The sequence below is a fragment of the Ictalurus punctatus genome, chromosome 13, assembly GCF_001660625.3.
Source record: "Ictalurus punctatus breed USDA103 chromosome 13, Coco_2.0, whole genome shotgun sequence".
Taxonomy (NCBI): Eukaryota; Metazoa; Chordata; class Actinopteri; order Siluriformes; family Ictaluridae; genus Ictalurus; species Ictalurus punctatus.
The window spans coordinates 12,619,747-12,639,153 of record NC_030428.2 but is presented as its reverse complement, the minus strand read 5'-3'; the positions used below and the strand labels follow the sequence as shown (position 1 = coordinate 12,639,153).

General features: G+C 40.5%; 1 protein-coding gene across 2 annotated transcripts in view; it reads left to right on the top strand.

Moving 5' to 3' along the window:
* The first annotated feature begins 235 nt into the window (after positions 1-235).
* The window catches only part of mrtfba (myocardin related transcription factor Ba), a 34,527-nt gene continuing 15,355 nt past the window's right edge, over positions 236-19,407 (top strand). For both annotated transcript variants that reach the window (XM_047159425.2, XM_017483532.3), the window contains exons 1-2: positions 236-413; positions 16,622-16,862. In XM_047159425.2, coding sequence (XP_047015381.1) covers positions 16,727-16,862 — 136 coding nt within the window. In that variant the 5' untranslated portion in view covers positions 236-413; positions 16,622-16,726. The remainder of the gene's footprint in view (positions 414-16,621; positions 16,863-19,407) is intronic.

The window sequence follows — 19,407 nt, the reverse complement described above, 5'->3', positions numbered from 1 at the left end:
AAAACCTACAGCGACGTTTGGCGCCCCCTGCCGGCGCAAAGGTGAAAATAAACAGTTAGTCGCAGTTGAAGTTGCATCCAAAATCGCATGCTACAGCACTAAAGAGTGAAAATTATACGTTCGCATTGAACGGCATAGATACAGTAGGTGGCGCATAATTCCTGCACACTCCGTAGTGCGCTAGTACGCGGATTCGGACAGAGCCACAAGAGAGTTGTCAGACTTCTGATTGCGTCACTGAGTTCAGACGAGCAGTCTAGCAGCGGCCATCTTATTTCCACCAAAACTTCAGCAGTAGAGAAAAACACTGGCTGCTCATTCCACAGCACACGAAATGCTCATGCTGTGGACAACGATGGACCATTAAACCTCATATCCAGGCAGGCACTTCGGCTACAGCTCTAAAGAACAGGGTAAGGCTGCAGTCGTGCCTGTTGTTGGCTGTGTCTCAATTTCATCCTTAGCGCTAGTTTACAGTAGCTCGCTGCTTATTCCGATGAGGAGTTAGCGTTTAGCTCATAGCACAGCTACCGGGATGAGTATTGATAAACACAAGGCGTGTTGGCCTTCCTTACTTTTCCAGCTAACCGTGACTTGACTGGACGGGTGTCCAAACACAAAGAGGTTTACTTTACAGAAATGGAAATGCACTGTCCATATGCTGTGATACTGTTTATATTTACAGGTTACTCACTACAGCTCAGTGAACACTTCAGCACCGGGCTGTGTTTTAATAAGAGGAATTTAGAAACTCTGCTCTGGCTCACTCATATATGTTATCTCGTGTATATACATACATGCATGCATACATACATAGGTTTCTGTGGCTGTATTGTATCTGTGTTTGTCCTGTTTTCCCCTCTGGATGTGTCTGAGTAATCATCAAGCTTACTGTAATGTAGATCAGTGGTTCTGAAGCCCTTTAGGAAACCCTTTAATTAAGATAAATCCCCGTCAGAACAGATATTTGTTTTAATGAACATAACCCAACATTTCAAATATTAGACTCATTATTAATATGTGCAGCAATATTCTTCTTATTTATTGGATTTTTATTAGAGCTTTGTTTCTCCTGAACTTTTCCCTCCCTCCACTGACAACACATGTCACCCAAGCGAACCTTTATTTATAGTCCTGCTTAGATTGAATATCTTTTGTAATCGTGGGTTGTGACTTTAACTGCTGTAATGTAACAAAAAAAAAAAAAAAAAAAAAAAAAAAAAAAAACAGCATGGACCCCTGGGGTCCCAGGACCACACTTAAAGTGCACCTATTATGGTTTTTCCAATATTACCGTTCATGTAGTGTGTTATAGAGCTGTTTGTGAATGTAAAAAGTGTGTTTCGAAAATCAAAGCGCACGACAAACGGAGTGTTTGACTCACAAAAGAAGGAACCGATTCTGAACAGCTGAAACGAGTCGTTAGTAATTCCAGACACACGTAGGTTTGTAACAAAAACCCCGCCTCTGGTCTTCATTGGCTGCTTGCTGGCAGCGGTAGACCAATCACAACAGACTGGCGCATCTGAGCAATGAGCAGAGTATGCTCTCTGAAATGAATCCTTTAGAACGGATCATTGAACGAGTCGTTTGTGACACGGGGTTGATGCAGCGATGCTGCAGTTTAAATTATGAGCATATTAAACTGTTTTTTGATCTTGAATGCATGTAAATCATTTTATATGAGACCTCTAAAACAAAAGTAGGCCCGTTTCAAAATATTAATAGGTGTAGTTTAAGAAGCAGAAAGATGCAGAAGAAGATGAGTGGATGGTTAGTGTAAATACGAGCGTACACACCTGGGCATGAGTCATGCACGGGATCCTGAACACTTCCGATCTCTAATCATCTACATAACAATAGGGGACTGTAAGTAAACAGACACACCCAGAGTGGAAAAAAAAACAGGACAAAAACAACAGCAGGGCGTGTAACGTTGAAGGATCTGTTCGGTAAACATTCTGCATGATATATACAGGTACAATTCCTCCTCATGATAAGAATTTGTCATCCTGTGATAGTGATGAGTTCCAGCCCATTGTATGTAGTCAGAATCGGTGTTTACGTTTCAAACTTGTACTTGATTCATGGTTTAAGACTTAAGTTTGCACTATTTAAACATATGTATTTTTATTCCATTCAGTACAGTTCAACTGATTTATGAAGCGTACTTACCTTCTATACAGTAGGAGATATACACGTATTCTATATATTAGGTAAGAATGTGGTTTCGGACACAGCCCACGGCTTCAAGCAGTCGTCTATTTGCATGTATCGCATGACAAATAATGAACTGCACTTGAAGCGTTCGTAAAATGAAAAATGAAACACCCAAAACTGTATTATGAATCTTGTGAGTATTGGTGTTTTGCATTTTCACTGGAATGTAAATTTGTGAATAAAATTCATCTTCTATTTTTCAGCCTATTTAATTGTTAGAGTATAGTATAGTGTTTGATGATGGTCAGGATTAAGTGGTACTTTTTTTGCACCAGTGTTTGCGTTTGCACAGCTCTCAAGACCGGAAGTTGAATGTCGCTACTTGCGTATCGTTTATATCGTTACCGTAAAAAAAATTCCACGAAATGTCGTGATATGGTTTTAAGTCTATATCGCTCATACCTAGTGGACATGTATGAGTTAATGACCAGCTAATGACTAGAGCTTGGACGTGTTCAGGATGCTGTGTATGACTCATAGCCAGGTGTGTAAGTTTATATTTGATTACAGACTTGGCCTCAAGTCATGATTAAGAAGCAGGGAGTGATCCAGTGTCGGCGAGTTTGATTAGAGCGTTGCGACTGAAATTCCACACCTGTGCCATGGGGGGATTTGGTGTCCTGTGGAGGATAGAGGAGGACGACTAATTAATCGCATCGGATCTCCTCGCTCGGATCTGTTCAGCTTCACGACATTGTGTCTGCCTCCCTTGTGCAATGTGGCGTCACGTGGGTGTGTCCCTGCCGCAGGCCCGCGTGCTGTACCAGCTCTCACGCAGCACGTTTTAGATGTCTGTTAATCTGGCACAACTGTTTGGAATTGATTTTATTGAGTCAGCTTGGTGTCATGGGATAAGACTAGAAATTTGCTAAGCTGTAATGTTGGCATTAGTAAGTTCTGAAATGGCGATTAACTCGTTATTTACTATAATAGCTCCATCTCAAAAATCTAAATCCTCCCTGAACATTTTGCATGTTAATCTTTATAATGAACATGTGATAGCCGGGATCTCGTAACGAAATTCAGAATTGAATTCTTTAATCACTATGTGGGTCTATATTCACTGTCGTCTGTTTACCCACAATGCCATTAGTCATTGTTTCATCTCTACTAAACAGATTGACGCAGCAGCACTTTAGTCTTTCAATCTATCCAGCTCACTCCCCGCCTTATTCTGCTCAGACAGATCAGCCTCCAGAGAGCCAGCGTCCATGCCGACACCTCCATCAACGCCATCGTGCCCGTCACCTTGTTGATCGCTACCTCGCCGAGCCGAATCTCCACAGTGAATCAGATTACCTGTTTAATATAGCTGCATTGCATTCTGGATCTTTGAGTGGAAAAGTTTGCCGTCCGCACTATTTGTATGTTGGATTTCTCATTACTATGACATGGAAAAATGGTTGCTGAAAAACAGTGAGAGAGAAAAGACATTCTTGCGGCCTTATTTTTGAGATTGTTGATTCCCCCCCACCCCCCCATTTCATATTAAACACGGTTGTGACTGTGCAGGCAATGTTCCCTTGCTAACTTCTCACAGGAAAACCGAAAATACAGCACCAAGCTACTAACTAGCAGCAGAATCGCTAGCTATGTCAATAAACATATTTCATAGAGAACTTTTCCTATAATCTTCTATGACTGAATTTGTCATAATTTGGTGATTAGGAAGTCATTAAGATATTTTAGTTACATAAGAAAACATAAATACAAATCCTGAAATTAAAACTGACCTTTAAAACACACAGCGGGGTTAAAATAATATTAACCAGTAATATCATGTCCCTCTCTCATATCCTCAACCCCAGCTATCACTGTCGAAAATACTTAGCTTGTTTCACAAGCATGATTAAAAATGAATTATTATTTCCCTTTCATATTGTCTTTTAGCCTGGATGTCTGCTTTCTACAGAGTTTGTGCTTCGTGACTATTTATTGAAGGGAGTCCTGAGAGACCGTGGCCCACTTCTGGAAAAAGGCGTGAACGCAGTGACACAGTTCAGGATGTCGCCCTGATTTTGTCACTCTTTCCACTAACATACAAGTAAAAACTTAACACTGTCGAGGTATACATTTAGACTAGAATGAAGTTATGCGTATGGCTGCTACAGATACTCTCACATTATACGGAGATCATTAGTTGTGAATTGAATCAGTAATCCAGTGTGAATAAACAGGTTTTAAGAAACGACTGAAGCTGTGAGCATGTACGGTCTGAGAGGACGAGCGAAAATGCTTCGCTTTGGCATCGTTTTTCAATTTAACACAAAGCTTTTCATTACAAATGATATCATCAGGAATAACTTGAGTAAAAAGTAGAAATATTTACATGAATTTCAGAATTTCGTAGTATTTAGTTTGTCCCCTTTTTTTGCCGTAATGTCAGTGCGCACTCGGCATGGTGCCTGAACATATGCCTTAATAGAAGGAAGGAAGAAGACTCATGGAAAATCTGACCTTTTGCACCAAGGAGTTAACATATCAGATTTGCTTAAATTTGAATAGTGACACACAAATTGGGCAATATGTTAAATTTTGAATAGTGAAGATTTCCTTTTGTCTTTTAGAATTTTCTGACTTGTAAAACTTTGTTTATTTCTAGTTTTAAATCAGTTTTAAAAATCCCAGATTTTCAACGTGATCCCCGAATTTTGGACCCCACTGTATGACTTACAGTAGGAGTGGGGGGTGAGACGGTTGAGCTGGTTGTAAGTCATCTTCAGGTGTAAAACGGGTACGTGAAAGGAGTTTTTGTCTGTACTGGTACACCTTAATAGTAGTCACTGACTACGTTTACATGGACAGCAGTAATCTAATTATTGAGTTTACTCTGAGTAAGATAATAATGTGATTAAGGTGTTTACATGAGTCGCTTTTAGAATACTCCTCTCATGTACCCGTTTTACACGTTATAGAACATAATTAGATTAACGGCACTCGTCATTACGTCACCGCGCCACGCCGTCCGACGTCCCTCCAGAATTTCACGTATCAACATACAGTCCGTCTTCGTTATGGTACCGTATACAATTTTGGGTGTTTTTATTTTTAATTTTTACGGATGCTTCAAGTGCGGTTAATTATTTCTCATGCTGTACGTGCTAATAGACGACTGCTTGAAGCCATGGCCTGCGTCCCAAATCGTGTACTTGCCTACTATATAGTTGCCGAGATACTTGTATTTCACCTACTACAGGCCTATAGTAGGCAAGTACGCGGTTTGGGACGCAGCCGTGCTCTCTTGTTTGCCGTAAAACGGTTGAGCAGTGCCGTGTGTGATCGTGTCCTGTCACAAAATGCGGTGAAAACTCTCACACGAGGTTAATAGTGTGATTAAGGTGTGTACATGTCTGTAATACACCTCGATAATGCGACTAAAACAGGAATACTCCACATGCCTTAATTCCATTTGTGTTTACTTCGAGTATGACCTTAATCAGATTAAGGTCATTAAAAATTGCTGTTTACATGGTAGTTTCTTAATCAGAGTATCGTCTTAATCAGGTTAATATCGGATTATTGTTGTCCATGGAAACGCACTGAGTGGTCAGTAATCAGATTAATGTACTGAAGGTTGAAAATACTGCTCAGTTGTTTTTGTATTGATGGGAAAAGCTAATGCACTGACCTGTAAGATCACGAGTGTAGATACAATGTCAGGTGAATATGTATAATTTTATAAGTGCCATATATTTACGGTTTAGAGCAAAAATTGTCATTCAGAAATGGGGAAAATGTGCAGCATCGGAGCTGCTTGTGACGTTTTGATTAGCTCGCGCGTCGATCTTGTCCGATTAAAAATGCAGAGCAGGTTTCTCTCCCTCACAGCACGTGTGTGGAGCCAGACACATCACGAATCCCTAAAGACTGTTTTCGCATTCTAGCCACTACTAACCTGCAGTGCTGGAAAGGTGACTCAGTTCACCCAAATCTGGCGAACAAGGTGAACGTGCATGTTGTGTAAGCATTAAAGTCTCGCTACAATTTGCATACAAGTCCTATCTAAACCATTTAGCTTGTGCTGGGCCTCTTTGTTACTTTCTCTTTGATGAACACATGGTAGTTGTTGCTTGGGTTTCTTGCAGAACAGCAAAAAACAAAAAGGGTTTGCCATCTGGACTTGGTCTGTCCAGATTATTCAGAGCAATTTTGATATTACCAGGGTGATTAGTCATGCCTCATATTTGACTGCCTTCTGCGCAGGGCCGTGGTCGGCCTGGCACCGAGCCCACACACGGCCGTGCTTTTTTCCAGCCTCGATTTGACAAAATGACGCTACCAGTGGTTGCTCTGCTTTCCAAACTTTTTATACTCTAGAGCTAATCTTGTAGAGTTCATTTTGTTAAACCGTGTCAAAGAAATGAGAAGTGAGAACTAAAACTGTACCCTGTGTGGAGACGTTAGGGGAAGTGTATTCTGTTGTATTTCTGATCTTTATTAATAGGAAGCGGGGTAATACAGAATCACACATTTCATATTCGCTTCTGAAATTTCATCATCTTTTCATCCAGTGTTTCAAAGCAATTAGATTTATCCAGCGGCCTGTAAAATCAAGCCAGGAAGAGGCCGTGCTGTCTCCCTGGCATGAGCCGTTGGTTAAAGTGCTCCAGCGCTACAATATACAGAGCGTTTATTTATTTATTTATTTATTTATTTATTTATTTATTTATATGTAAATAGAAGACTTCAGGCAATCAGATCCTGAGCTAGCTCGAGCACTGCAGGCTGTCATCATTACCAGAAAGCCTGTTATCATGGAGGTGCTACCATGTAAACTGCTTGGAGTCTGTTCACAACCTTTTCTCATTCTTCACTACATACATTCCAGTGCGAGTGACTCACTGCTTCATGTATATACACATTTCACATCACCATCAAGACTGTCCAGAGTTTTCACCAAATGCTCTTTATACTTTCCTCCCCAGATAATGGCAATTAATTGGAGGCCTTTTGCTGGATGGTATTGTCAGTTTATAGGAGCAGATGTTATTTTCCAGCATGGTGAAAGTGTAACATATTTGTTTTTAAATGTGAGATTTGATCGTTATAAGTGAATGGGCGGTTTGTCACCTCTCAGCTCCACCGTCCTGGGTTAGATCCTAATCTCGGGTTACTGGCTGTTGGAGTTTGAGTGCATGTCCTCCTTGTGTATTCCTGTGTTCCTGGGATAGGCCTCAGATCCACTGCCAGGACTAGGATAAAGTGCTTACTGAAGATGAATGAATAATCTGTGATTTGGGGGGAAAACTGCATAGTTGAGCTGAACACACATCATTATTTTGTATAATTATTGTTAACACTGTACAACCCAAATTCCAAAAAAGTTAGGACGCTGTAAATAAATAAAGAACGCAATGATTTGCAAATCTCATAAACCCATCCGTTAACCACAATAGAACATATCGAATGTTTAAACCGAGTAAATGTACCAGTTTAAGGAAAAAATAAGTTAATTTTGAATTTGATGGCCGTAAAGTAAAGACGGGGGGCAACAAAAGGCTAGAAAGGTAAGTGCTACTAAAAAGAAACAGCTGGAGGAACATTTTGCAATTAATTAGGTTCATTGGATCAGTTAAGAGATCAGTAATATGATTGGGTTAAAAAAAAGAAAAAGGATCTTTTTGGCTTTTTGTGGACTCACTGTCTTGTTTAGTAATGATTACATTAGCGTATGATGTATTTGTTCTGCAACAGTGAACACGCTTACAGCAACTCAGTGCTGAATCACTTGTGATTAAAACACGATGCACAGTCACGTCACCCATCAGCAAAACAACACCGGCTTAATCAAAAGTCAGTAACAAGACTCCAAGTCATGATTTAGTCACGTGCGACAGCATACTGCAAGAATGACAGTACGAAATGTGTCGCCCATCAAACGTAGGGGATTTGGAGAACTAGAGAGATGATAAACCCAAAACAGCTAATCATTATAAGACCGCTACTAAGAAACAGGTTACAAGCCACAGATCTTATGGCAGTCACCCCACACACCTGGTCTGCCTTAATAACAGTCCTACAGTGGTTGGAGGAGTTGGAAAATTTCGTTAGGGGAACGGAACACTGATTTTTATAACGCTGATGCATAGAGCATGAGAAAAGTGATGCCGTGTGTGCAGTAATGCCGGGTTTCAGCAAACGCTCTGCTGTGTTTCGCTCACATTCTTCAGGTTGTTATTAATGATGGATTCCAGGCCGCTAGTATGAGGCGTCTGGAGCTCACAGCAAATCGCTAAGCTGCTTCCATCATCGCGGCGTAGCGACCATTACAGTGAAAGAGAAACAGCAGATTCTCCCGGAGCACAAAACAGTCCAGTGATCACAGATTCTGATGAGAAAATGACCAGAATGTTGGAGCTAACCGATGACAATTGACGGACGATGGAGAACAGACAGTCAGTGATGATTTTGGTGGATGTTAAGCAAATCCAGAGTGTTCCTTCAGTGTTCCCTGTGAAGACACGCGCGCATGTATGTGTGCACTTGTAGGTTAGGATGCCTTGGAGCAGCCAGTCACGTTGAAACATTTCTTTGCCAAATTCTGACTTAAAAACCACCGACGTCACCTTTTAAACGTGTCGGCACTGCTTTGTGTAGCGAGTTTGCATGCGCTGTGGCCAGCTCCGTCAGCATTTTAAACCTAAAGAGGGTGACGCTGTCGGAGTGTCACAGTGGCAGAATCTCTTTGCAGACAGATGGCTCCAGCTGGCTCAGAGAAAGCACAAGCTGTACTCACCACTGCTGTTGATCCCAGGCATTAACATCTCAACTTCCTCGCTCCAGTACTGGAGGAAAAACATACAGAAAAGTTCCATATGCTCACAGACCACAGCAATGCAGGTGATGACGAGCTGGCGCCTGAGTGGAAAAAGATGCAATCTCCATGCAAGGTTTATGGTGTAGGAGGATCTGAAGCTTGAGCTATTCACAGTCGAGCCTAGCTCTCCACCAGACGACCGTCCGCTTTTGTGGAGAAGAGACGCAAAATGTTTTCCCCAAACCAAGACGCTCGCTGCAGTGTTACTTCTCTACTTGTGCAATCTCAGTGCTACTGTCAGCATATTGAGAAGCAGACTCTTCCCCAAGCAGCAGTTATGCTGGTTTTCACAACTATAAATGTGATCCAGTCAAGATTACTGGTAGCATGCTAATACTCAGTTTTGGAGGTTACGGTCCAAACAGTATCGACTTTAGTTGCAGTGTATTTGTAGCCTATAAAAATGCATCAAATTGCATCATTTATGCTTGATTATATGAGAAGAACAGCATGTTTCAGTCTCAGCGAGTTTATTTTAGTACCTAAAGTAAGGCTAAGGGTGGAGTTAGGTCGGAGTGGATTCTTCCTGCATTCTTGGATTATTTTTGATTTCTCTTTTAGTTGTCTCATGTAGTAGTTAATCAAGCTGATCTGGAATTTCTACCTTTTTTAAGACAACCATAATGCCAAGTTATGTTTAGTAACAGTACTTTTTGTGTTATTATTATTATTATTGTTGTTTTAATTACAAGCAGTGTTTCTTTTACTAAATATGTATTATGCTTTTAAAACTAAGAAATGTGTTAAAAATGTAGAGTCTGACAAAAAAGCTCTGTCCGTGTAATGTCCTAATCATAACACCGATAACTTGAATATATCTATTAAATGTTTGACGTTTTAATATCACTCAGCATTCTTCCTGAAATAGGTCACATGACCAGACATGCACACCGTGTCACTGATGCTGAGCCCGTACAGGCCGTGAGACACTTTGCAAGTCAATTTGTCGCCACCATTTCACTGGAATTGTCATTTAGTGCTTCTGCCAAATACACTTGACGTCCAGGAAGTAACTATACGTTTCAGAGAAAAGTCAAGTAATGCAAACAGTAACATGTCAGCACAGCAGGTGAAGGAATTTCATATGTATGCATCAGTTGATATGCTTAGGTGTGTTAAAGGGCAGTTGTGCTCCCCAGATGTTACAGGTCAGAATTATATCTCTGATATTTGGCCAGCATTTAAGGATCTTGTGTACACTGAGAGCCTTTGGAGAAGTCATTGGAACGGATGAATGAAGTATAACATCTGTCCCAGTGATGAATTTGTTTGTGTTTGTGCTTCTGAATATAAATCCAGGAATATAAACATTTAAACATCCAGTAATTCCCGAGTCCTTTACAGCTGTTAAGGTCTAAGCTTACCCTTTGCTGCTTTGCTGCTACATGCACTATAGTGTACTTTGTCACTTCCCAATTTATACAATTCAGTTCTATTTAGTCCAATTTTATTTGTATGACGCTTTTTACAATAGACATTGTCTCAAAGCAGCTTTACAGAAATATCTAAACACAGGATACAGATTTTAAATGTGTGATTTTATCCCAATTGTGCAAGCCAGTGGCGAAGGTGGCAAGGAAAAACTCCCTAAGATGTTAAGAGGAAGAAACCTTGAGAGGAACCAGACTCAGAAGGGAACCCGTCCTCATCTGGGTAACAACAGATAGTGTGAAAAAGTTCATTATGGATTTATATGAAGGCTGTTTGGCCTTAGAAGCAGCCGTAGTCCGAGCAATCTGGAATTGGAGTAGATGAGAGCTCCATCCAGAGGCAGGACATCCGAAACGGATCAGGCAGGTCCGGAGAGCAGAAAGGATCAGGATCTCTAGTATCTCTATAAAATTGTGTGCGGCTCGACAGAAGGGAGAGGGAGAGAAGAGATTGTTAGGACTGTGCTTAGCGTAACAGAAAGTCTACTCATGGTAGGCTTGAGTAAACAAATACGTTTTAAGCCTAGACTTAAGCACTGAGACTGTGTCTGAGTCCCGAACACTAATAGGAAGACTGTTCCATAACTGTGGGGCTCTATAAGAGAAAGCTCTTCCCCCTGCTGTAGCCTTCGCTATTCGAGGTGCCGTCAGATAGCCTGCATCTTTTGATCTAAGTAGTCGTGGCAGATCATAGAAAACCAAAAGGTCGCTTAGATATTGTGGTGCGAGACCATTTAGTGCTTTATAGGTTAATAATAGTGTTTTATAATCAATGCGAGATTTCACTGGGAGCCAATGCAGTGTTGATAAGATCGGGGTGATGTGTTCGTATCTTCTGGTTCTAGTTAGGACTCTAGCAGCTGCATTCTGGACTAACTGGAGTTTGTATATGCTCCTACTAGAACATCCAGACAGTATGGCGTTACAGTAATCTAGTCTAGAGGTGATGGCAGTGTGCAGCATATCTCTAATGGTTTTATACGATGTGCAATATATACAGTTAGGTCCACAAATATTTGGTCAGTGACACTATTTTCATAATTTTAGCTTTGTACGCCACCACAATGGATATGAAATGCTACAACTGATATGCAATTGAACTGCAGACTTTCAGCTTTAATTCAAGGGGTTGAACAGAAATATCATATGAAACGTTTAGGAATTGCAACGATTTTTAGACACGGTTCCCTTATGTCAGGGGCTAAAATGTAATTGGACAGATTAACGTGATCATAAATAAAATGTTCATTTTTAATACTTTGTCGAGAATCCTGGCAATGACTGCTTGAACATGACCAAATGCTGGGTTTTGTCCTTTGTGATGCTTTGCCAGGTCTTTACTGCAGCTGTCTTCAGTTGTTGGATGTTCGTGGGTCTTTCTGCCGTAAGTTTTGTCTTCAGCAAGTGAAATGCATGCTCGATTGGGTTGCAATCAGGTGACTGACTTGGCCATTGCAGAATATTCCACTCCTTTGCTTTAAAAAACTCCTGGCTTGCTTTCGCAGTATGTTTTGGGTCATTGTCCATCTGTAAAGTGAAGTGCCATCCAGTTAACTTCACTGAATTTGGCTGAATCTGAGCAGACAATATATTCCTATACACTTCAGAGTTCATCCAGCTGCTTCTGTCTTCTGTCACATCATCAATAAGCACTAGTGATCCAGTGCCATTGGAAGCCATGCATGCCCATGCCAACACAATGCCCCTGCCGTGGTTCACAGATGTGGTATGCGTCGGATCATGAGCCGTTCCAAGCTTTCTCCATACTTTTCTTTCTTCCCATCATTCTGGTACAGGTTGATCTCCAGAGAATGCCTTTCCAGAACTGGGCTCGCTCTTTTAGATGTTTTTTGGCAAAGTCTAATCTGGCCTTTCTATTCTTGAGGCTTATGAATGGTTTGCTCCTTGTGGTGAACTCTCTGTATCTGCTCTCCTGAAGCCTTCTCTTTATGATGGACTTTGGTAATGATATGCCTATATCCTGGAGAGTGTTCTTCACTTGGTTGGATGTTGTGAAGGGATTTTTCTTTACCATGGTAAGGACCGTACAATCATCCACCACATTTGTCTTCTGTAGATGTCCAGGCCTTTTTGTGTTGCAGAGCTCACCAGTGTGTTCTTTTTTTTTTCTCAGAATGTACCAAACTGTTGATTTGGCCACTCCTAATGTTATTGCTATCTCTCTGGTGGATTTTTAAATTTTTTTTGCAGCCTAAGGTTGGCCTGTTTCACTTGCATTAAGAGCTCCTTTGGCCGCATGCTGTGAGTTCACAGAAACAGCTTCCAAATGTGAATGCCACACCTGGCATACCTGCCCATACCTGTCCATGAAACAGCGTTCGAGTCGAATGTCCGATTACTTTTGGTCCCTTGAGAAAGAGGGGGCTACATATGAAAGAGCTGTAATTCCTAAATCCTTCCTCCAGTGTGGATGCAAATACATTTAAATTGAAAATGAGAGACTGCAAGTTAAGCCCACGTACATAATTTAACTGTAACTTGCATGTCAACAGCCAAAATAACAAAAGTTGTCAGTGTCCAAATATATATGGACCTAACTTTACATCTTGTAATACTTTTCAATAATCAAGGCATCACATTTTTATGCTGCCTTATATGTACACATTTAAAGGATTCATCCTAAACTCCTCCTTTCAGAGAGCATACTCTGCTCTGATTGGCCAGATGTCCCAGTCTGTTGCGATTGGTCTACCGCTGTCAAGTGTGTGTCGAAAAGGAAACGCCCACTACCATAACGACTTTCAGCTCCATCTGTTTGTAAGCAGCTGATGAAGAACAAACGTAGGTTTTTTGTTACAAACCTACGTAGGTTTGTACAGGAATTAAGTCTGGAATCGCTGACGACTCGTTTCAGCTGTTCAGAATCGCTCCCTTCTTTTGGGAGTCAATAACTCGGTTTATCCTGCACTTTGATTTTTGAAACTTTGCAGATTTTTTTTACATTCCCAAACAGCTCTATAACACACTGCATGAACGGTAATATTGGAAAAACCATAATAGGTGCACTTTAAGTGATGTCTCTTATAGCTACTTCTGTAAAGTGAGACGAGACAGTAACATGGTGGTAATGAGATGTATTGCAGATTTCAAGGCTTTGAGATAAATAGTTCTTCTATTTAGATGTCACTAACTAGTGTAGCAGGGCTGGGTGATCTATAATATGTAATATCAATGCTGCGATAAATTATGTCACAGTACACTTTTCTGAGATATTGCGATATCGTTATTGTGATATAGCGTTAAATAAATTATCAAAGTATTGTTGTTGTGGGATTTTTTTATTTTTTTTAATTGCTGGGAAATTATTAGCAACCCCATCATGATGCATGTTGTATATCCCAGAAATGTCCTTTTTAGAATAATGGCACAATATTTTTGTCATATCGCCCAGCCGTATTACCTACCGCATATAGGTAAGTGTCTACACTTACCAACAGTGACCTTCAAGCACTTCTTACCTTTAAATTGTAGTGCGTGTAATTGCTGTTAAATCTCTGAAAGCGTAGAGCTGTCTAAGTTTCCGTGAGAAACAGGACAAGACAGTGTGATCATTAACCACAGGCACTGAATGAGAGTTATTTCTGCTGTGTATGACTTCACTCTTCTTTTTTTTCTTTCTTTCTTTCCTTTTCTTGGTTTCAGGTCAGGACGCTTTGCTCTCTCTTGCTGATGAAAGCTTTAACCAACTCCAGTTATGCTCTTGTTATCTAGATTAGATCAATGACCACAATGATTTAGTGAATGTGTGGTTTTGAAAGTGCCTCTAATGACTGATTTGCTTGCAAACCCAGCTGGCATTCCAGTTTATTTACCAGTCCTAAACATCTGGATTTCACTAAGCACTGGGCATTTTAGCTAAGGAAACTTGTTCTGGAATGATGTATTCTGAAAATGTATTGTATCAGTGGTATTCATTCAAGAGGAAAGAAATGTCGTTTTCAAGGAAGATGACAAGATTGTTAGATTGTTCGCTTTCAAACAGCACCAGCCCACTGTAATCTGCAGTGACCGAGAAAGAGGCAGCAGAAATCGGGGCATTTTAGCGGACTTTGGAGCTCCATTGTTGATTGACATGACCCTCCTCAGACACTGCTGCAGAGCTCAGTCGATGTTTCAGTCAGTCACTTTCCCAGGGTCAGAGATTTTTGTTTATTCAGTCAAATTTTTGGGAGAATTTATAAATCTATTTATTTCTCTTTAAGATCTGAACCTGTAGTATATTTTGTCTTTACAAATTCATAGCTATTTTTAATTTATTTAGTTTTATGCAGACTAAAATGTACATTATTTTGCATTACGTATGATTCAAAAATGTAAAAAGTTAGTATCGTGAATCGAGTTAAATTGTGACCAGAATTGCATCGTTACACCCCCAGTTAGTGATAAAATAATAAAAGATGCGTGTCCCTGATGCCTCTGAGCTAAACTGGTATGAAGTTTGTATACAGGCCAGTATTCCACTTTATTAATGCAATTTATTTTTACTGTTAGTTGTAAAGACTACTTTATTGGTGGCAGAAATTGCCAATATTAAACCTGTGTTTTTATATATATTTTGGGGAAAGGGAGTTCTTTATGGGTTTTTAAACAATATTTTTAAAGATACTTTTTTTTCTTTACTGAGTATGTAATTGTAGACAAACCTATCATGACCACTGATATTGCTGATGTGATTACTGCTGATCGAGTGACATCAAGATTTCATCAGGATTTTATAACTTCATATGATGTAATGTGTTGGAAACCGTTACTGAACTGAAGAAGAATGGGGAAAATTACTCACTGTTAACTTGCAGTGAGAAACATCAGGCCACAATGTTTTTACTGTAATAATCTCCTCCGTTTGAACACATTAATGCGGTTAGGGTATTTTGTGTCAGCAAAGGCAATTCTAACATTTTATATCGTGTTACAGTTCTTTGATGAATGAAGGTTTTGTGCGTGTACCCAGAATGTTTTATGTCCAACTCTTAAACCAGCATGATGTCAGAAACTTGAAGCAATGATACATCGACTAGCTCAGGGTTAATTAATTTTTCTGAGGCATGTACACCAGTAGAAATGAGTGTGTGGTTCAGTGTGGTTCAGTTTTGATGGTCATGACTCAATGTTTATGGTTCTTCTGTATGACTGAAGTGATATTACAGACTTTACCGCATCCTTTTCATTGGCAAGGCAATTCCAGGGAATGAAGGAAACACCAAACCCTCACCCTCCTTCTGCTGCATTTTAGAAATTGCATTGGTCTCTGTATAATGGCGTGTTGTTTTACTGTTGCTGTCTAGGTTCACACCGGTCCCATTTGTTGGATTTATGATATCAGAGCTTGCTGTATTGGCTGATCCTTGAATCTGATCCAAGGGTGAACAAATCAGTCGCCTATTTTGTGTCCCGGCTCTTAGTGTTTTATTTATAGTTGTTTGGTGGACAAGTGGGTTGAACAACCAGGATAAAAAAAAAAAACCTACTCCTTATTGATGTTTGCAAAACATGAGCTTTCATTGTGTATGTGTGTACTGTACGCGTAATGCAAAGGGAGGAGAAAACACCAAGGCCAGAATGTTCGTCCACCAACTTGCTGAATTTTTTTTTTATTATTTTTTATTTTTTACACATTTATTTATTTATTTATTTTTGATGGTGCAAACAAGATGTGCTGCTTTTGAAATTTTGATAGAAACGTATAATGAACATATAGTTTTCTGAGTCTGTATTAACTAACTTATCATATCATAGCTAGCATTTTTTAGTCTTGTCAGTTAGGTTTCCAGGCAACCCAAACTTGGGATTGATAGCACACTGGAACATTTATGATTTATGCACCTCTGTGATCTGATATTGACTTCCTCACAGTAGACAAACAGACTCTTAAAGCTTAGTTATGTGAAACATCACAACATGTTTTAAAGCAATTTGCATCAGTCAGTCAGATGTTTTACAGGATTACATGCATCATTGTACATCGGATCAGTTGGGGGAATGTCAGATCCGATCAATCAGGACTAATACCAATTCGTTATCAGATACATACACTCCTATTAATATTACATTCTTACGTCAGTATTCATTGTAAGGCAATTTTGAACAATTTCAGCTCATTTATTTCCCCTCTCTTTGTTTTCCATACCTGCAGAAATCCCAGGGATCTCTGTGTTTATCAGAGACAACAGGGGTTGGCTGTGAGCTTGCCGATTTGTGCGGCTCTCCAGGGAGTCCCTCGACTCCTCCCAGAGGAGACATGAATGCCCAGGGAGAAGCTGGCGCAGGGGGGCTGTTGGTACCCAGTCCTCAGAGCGAGGCGGTGACCCACGAGATGGAGGAACTGTCCCTGCAGCCCAGCCAGAACCTACCACCTCTTAACGAGCGCAAGAACGGTGAGTCCACTGCGCACACGTGCAGCTGAGAACGTTCGCATACGTTCTAATCACTGAGGAACAAATATCGACGCACACGTTCACTTCATCAGTCCAGATTAGAGCTGCAACAACTTAATCAATAAAACCAATAATAATCGATTATGAAAATCGTTGTCAACAAATCTCATTATCGATTAGTTAGTGTGCGTGCGGCACGGGAGAGGTTTACTCACTGCGTTACTTCTGTTCTGAAACCACGCATCGGAGTATGTATGAATTTTAGAAGGGTAGTATCATCTCAAGTGGAACACTAGCGTTTTATTTACTAACCGGAGGTTTGTTTTGACCCACTAAGGCAGGGAATCATTTTATATTAAATTCTGCGAAGAAGACTGTAACCTGCAAACTTTACAACGCAGAGTTTGCGTAGCACAGAAGCACGACAGTGATGCATGAGCACAAACTTACATTTATATCCAAAATGCTCCACTGTGTGCAAGGGGTTGGGGAAACTGATGTAAAAGGTCTAGTTTAATTCATGTTTATTGACCTTATATGTTTTATTTGTGCGCTTACAGTGTAAATTCTGTTGTACCTTGTACAAGGCCATGCTGCTCCTCACTCGCAGTGTAAAGTTCTGTAATGTCTAATTAAAAACAGTATGACCAAAATAAACATAAGTAAACAGAAGTAAAACAATATGCCAAAAAGCAGCGAGTAATAGAGTAATAGTAAAAGTGAGATTTTATTACTAATTTAGGACTATAGTTTAATTCAGTGCTTTTTTGTGCATTCATAAAAAATCCATAAAAAATATTGCATTTTTATATATATATATATATATATATATACACACACACACACACACACACACACACACACACACACACACACAGTGAGGGGGAAAAAAGTATTTGATCCCCTGCTGATTTTGTAGGTTTGCCCACTGATAAAGAAATGATCAGTCTATAATTTTAATGGTAGATTTATTTGAACAGTGAGAGACAGAATAACAACAAGAAAATCCAGAAAAACGCACGTCAAAAATGTTATAAATTGATTTGCATTTTAATGAGGGAAATAAGTATTTGACCCCTCTGCAAAACATGACTTAGTACTTGGTGGCAAAACCCTTGTTGGCAATCACAGAGGTCAGATGTTTCTTGTAGTTGGCCACCAGGTTTTCACACATCTCAGGAGGGATTTTGTCCCACTCCTCTTTGCAGATCTTCTCCACGTCATTAAGGTTTCGAGGCTGACGTTTGGCAACTCGAACCTTCAGCTCCCTCCACAGATTTTCTATGGGATTAAGGTCTGGAGACTGGCTAGGCCACTCCAGGACCTTAATGTGCTTCTTCTTGAGCCACTCCTTTGTTGCCTTGGCCGTGTGTTTTGGGTCATTGTCATGCTGGAATACCCATCCACGACCCATTTTCAATGCCCTGGCTGAGGGAAGGAGCTTCTCACCCAAGATTTGACGGTACATGGCCCCGTCCATCGTCCCTTTGATGCGGTGAAGTTGTCCTGTCCCCTTAGCAGACAAAAAAACCCCAAAGCATAATGTTTCCACCTCCATGTTTGACGGTGAGGATGGTGTTCTTGGGGTCATAGGCAGCATTCCTCCTCCTCCAAACACGGCGAGTTGAGTTGATGCCAAAGAGCTCCATTTTGGTCTCATCTGACCTCAACACTTTCACCCAGTTGTCCTCTGAATCATTCAGATGTTCATTGGCAAACTTCAGACGGGCATGTATATGTGTTTTCTTGAGCAGCGGGACCTTGCGGGCGCTTCAGGATTTCAGTCCTTCATGGCGTAGTGTGTTACCAATTGTTTTCTTGGTGACTATGGTCCCAGCTGCCTTGAGATCATTGACAAGATCCTCCCGTGTAGTTCTGGGCTGATTCCTCACTGTTCTCATGATCATTGCAACTCCACGAGGTGAGATCTTGCATGGAGCCTCAGGCAGAGGGAGATCGACAGTTCTTTTGTGTTTCTTAAATTTGCGAATAATCGCACCAACTGTTGTCCCCTTCTCACCAAGCTGCTTGGCAATGGTCTTGTAGTCCATTCCAGACTTGTGTAGGTCTGCAGTCTTGTCCCTGACATCCTTGGAGAGTTCTTTGGTCTTGGCCATGGTGGAGAATTTGGAATCTGACTGATTGATTGCTTCTGTGGACAGGTGTCTTTTATACAGGTAACAAGCTGAGATTAGGAGCACTCCCTTTAACAGTGTGCTCCTAATCTCAGCTCGTTACCTGTATAAAAGACACCTGGGAGCCAGAAATCTTTCTGATTGAGAGGGGGTCAAATACTTTACAATTCAATTTTATTTGTATAGAGTTTTTACAATAGACATTGTCTCAAAGCAGCTTTACAGAAATATCAACATGGTATACAGATATTAAAGGTGTGAATTTATCCCAACTGAGCAAGCCACTGAGTGGCGACGGTGGCAAGGAAAAACTCCCTAAGATGCTTTAAGAGGAAGAAACCTTGAGAGGAACCAGACTCAGAAGGGAACCCATCCTCATCTGGGTAACAACAGATATTGTGAAAAAGTTC